The sequence below is a fragment of the Pygoscelis adeliae genome, unplaced genomic scaffold, assembly GCF_000699105.1.
Source record: "Pygoscelis adeliae isolate BGI_AS28 unplaced genomic scaffold, ASM69910v1 Scaffold436, whole genome shotgun sequence".
In the NCBI taxonomy this organism is placed as follows: Eukaryota; Metazoa; Chordata; class Aves; order Sphenisciformes; family Spheniscidae; genus Pygoscelis; species Pygoscelis adeliae.
Window position 1 is genome coordinate 3,163 of NW_008825051.1, and position 1,811 is coordinate 4,973.

General features: G+C 59.4%; 1 protein-coding gene across 1 annotated transcript in view; it reads right to left on the reverse strand.

Annotated features, from left to right (window-relative positions):
- Window positions 1–217: 217 nt before the first annotated feature.
- Window positions 218–1,811, reverse strand: part of STXBP1 (syntaxin binding protein 1) — a 9,120-nt gene continuing 7,526 nt past the window's right edge. Inside the window, 3 exon segments of the mRNA XM_009326354.1 lie at window positions 218–393; window positions 1,252–1,406; window positions 1,718–1,803. Of these exon segments, the coding sequence (XP_009324629.1) occupies window positions 284–393; window positions 1,252–1,406; window positions 1,718–1,803 (351 nt within the window). The 3' untranslated portion in view covers window positions 218–283.

Genomic DNA, 1,811 nt, shown 5'->3' on the forward strand with positions numbered 1-1,811 from the left:
CCGCCGCCCCCGGCCCCTCCGGCCCCTGCGAGGGGGAACTCATGGCATGAAGGAGCCGGCCAGGTCCGGCCGAGAGACATGGCAGAAGGATGATGGAGCGGCACTGGATGCTTTTCCACCTGGGTAGGAGGAACTGCAAGCATTTTCTTATCGGAGAACCAAACGGAAACGAAACCCAAAATAATAATTAAAGAAAGGAGGAACGGAAGAATCAAAGAAAACCCTTCGGGGAGGAAGAGTTTCTTTTTTCATTAGTAAGCTGCCTTTACTTGGTTTCTTTGGCTCACTCCATTGCTGGAGCCTGATCCTCAAATGATACCCTAGTAGAGTCCCTGAAGTCGGGGTGCCTCAGGTCCATGAGAAATTTGGTGGGAGTGAGAATGTGAGTAGAACCTGCGGGAGAACAGAGCGGGGCTGACGGCTGCGCCAAGACCCCCCTCCCCCACCACCATTTTTCGGGGTGAGGAAGGACGCGGTTGCCACCCGGAGCATCGTAGGCGCATGCAGGGGATGGTCCCCGGAGAGACACGGGATGAGATGGGCGAGAGGCGGGATGGAGCTGGGCAGTGGTGGTGGATCCGCTGGGGTGTGGGGGGGGAACACGTCCGGGGATCCAGCCGTGCTTCCCCGGGGGGAATTTTAGGGGACCTAAAAGCTCCTTGCTAACATCTGGCAGGGCTTCCACCATGTCCTCCAGGCCTGACCCACGGCTCCTTCGGGAGCACAGCCGGGGTGCTGAGACTGAGCGCGCAATGCATGTCCTGTTGCGCACACGCTGCGCGTCCTGTTGCACACGCAATGCGTGTGCAACAGGACGCGCAGCGTGTGCGCAACAGGAAAATGCATCTCCTGTTGCATGCACAGTGCACGCCGTGGTTGGCGTGCTGCGTGGCACGCCTCTTTATTTCCTTTTTTCTCCCTGTAACGACCCCGAGGACGAGCGTGCAACACAGGTGCAACAGGAGCAATTCAAGCTGCAAAACCCCTTTCCCTTTCACCCAGCTCTGCTTGAAACAAAACCAGCCAGGGAGAGGAAAAATGGCAGCAAAGACAGGGATGGGTGGAGGGACGTATCCTGTCCCGGCAGAGGGGGGACACAGGGGTGACACCGGGCGGCGGGAGAAGACCTTTCCGCAGAGTTCCAGCTCCCGCAATCATCTGGAGCCGGGAATTTGCGGGATGGCAAGAGGGAGCGTGGGATGAGCAGCCAGCGCGACGGGGCGCAGGGCCCGGCCACCGGTTCCCACTCACCTATTAGCACTTCCCACTTGCCGCTGGCTTGCGTCACCTCGTAGGCGCAGCGCATCTCGTTCATGCTGACGCCGCCCAGGATGAAGATGATGAGGCGGGGGCCGCTGCGGTACTCGCCAGGGGCCTTGTTCTTGTGCCAGTGGCCATAGCGGGCACTAGAGTGGAAGAGGAGAGGGATGAAGGATGGGCAGGAGGCAACAGACTGTGCATTGAGTTCACATCTTAACTTAAATCAGATTAATTAGCTTCCAGGTTGCTGCTAGAGCAGGTAAAGTCCAGCTTTCCAGCCACGAGCGCTGCTCGCTGTTACAGGTAGGGAAACTGAGGCACGGAACGCCTGAATGACGGCAGAGCAGCTCACAGACCTGCTGAAGGATACGGCCCCTCCAGGCAGGTGAGGGATGGATGCTAACGGTGATACACGTGCCAATGTGTAGGGGGAGGGAGGGGGGCGCGGGGGACCCACCTGACGGCAGTGGTGCTGAAGGAGGCGGAGGAGCGGGTGGAGATGTACGGGTAGTGCTTGGGGTCCAGCTTGTCATCGATGGGGCCCTGCGGGC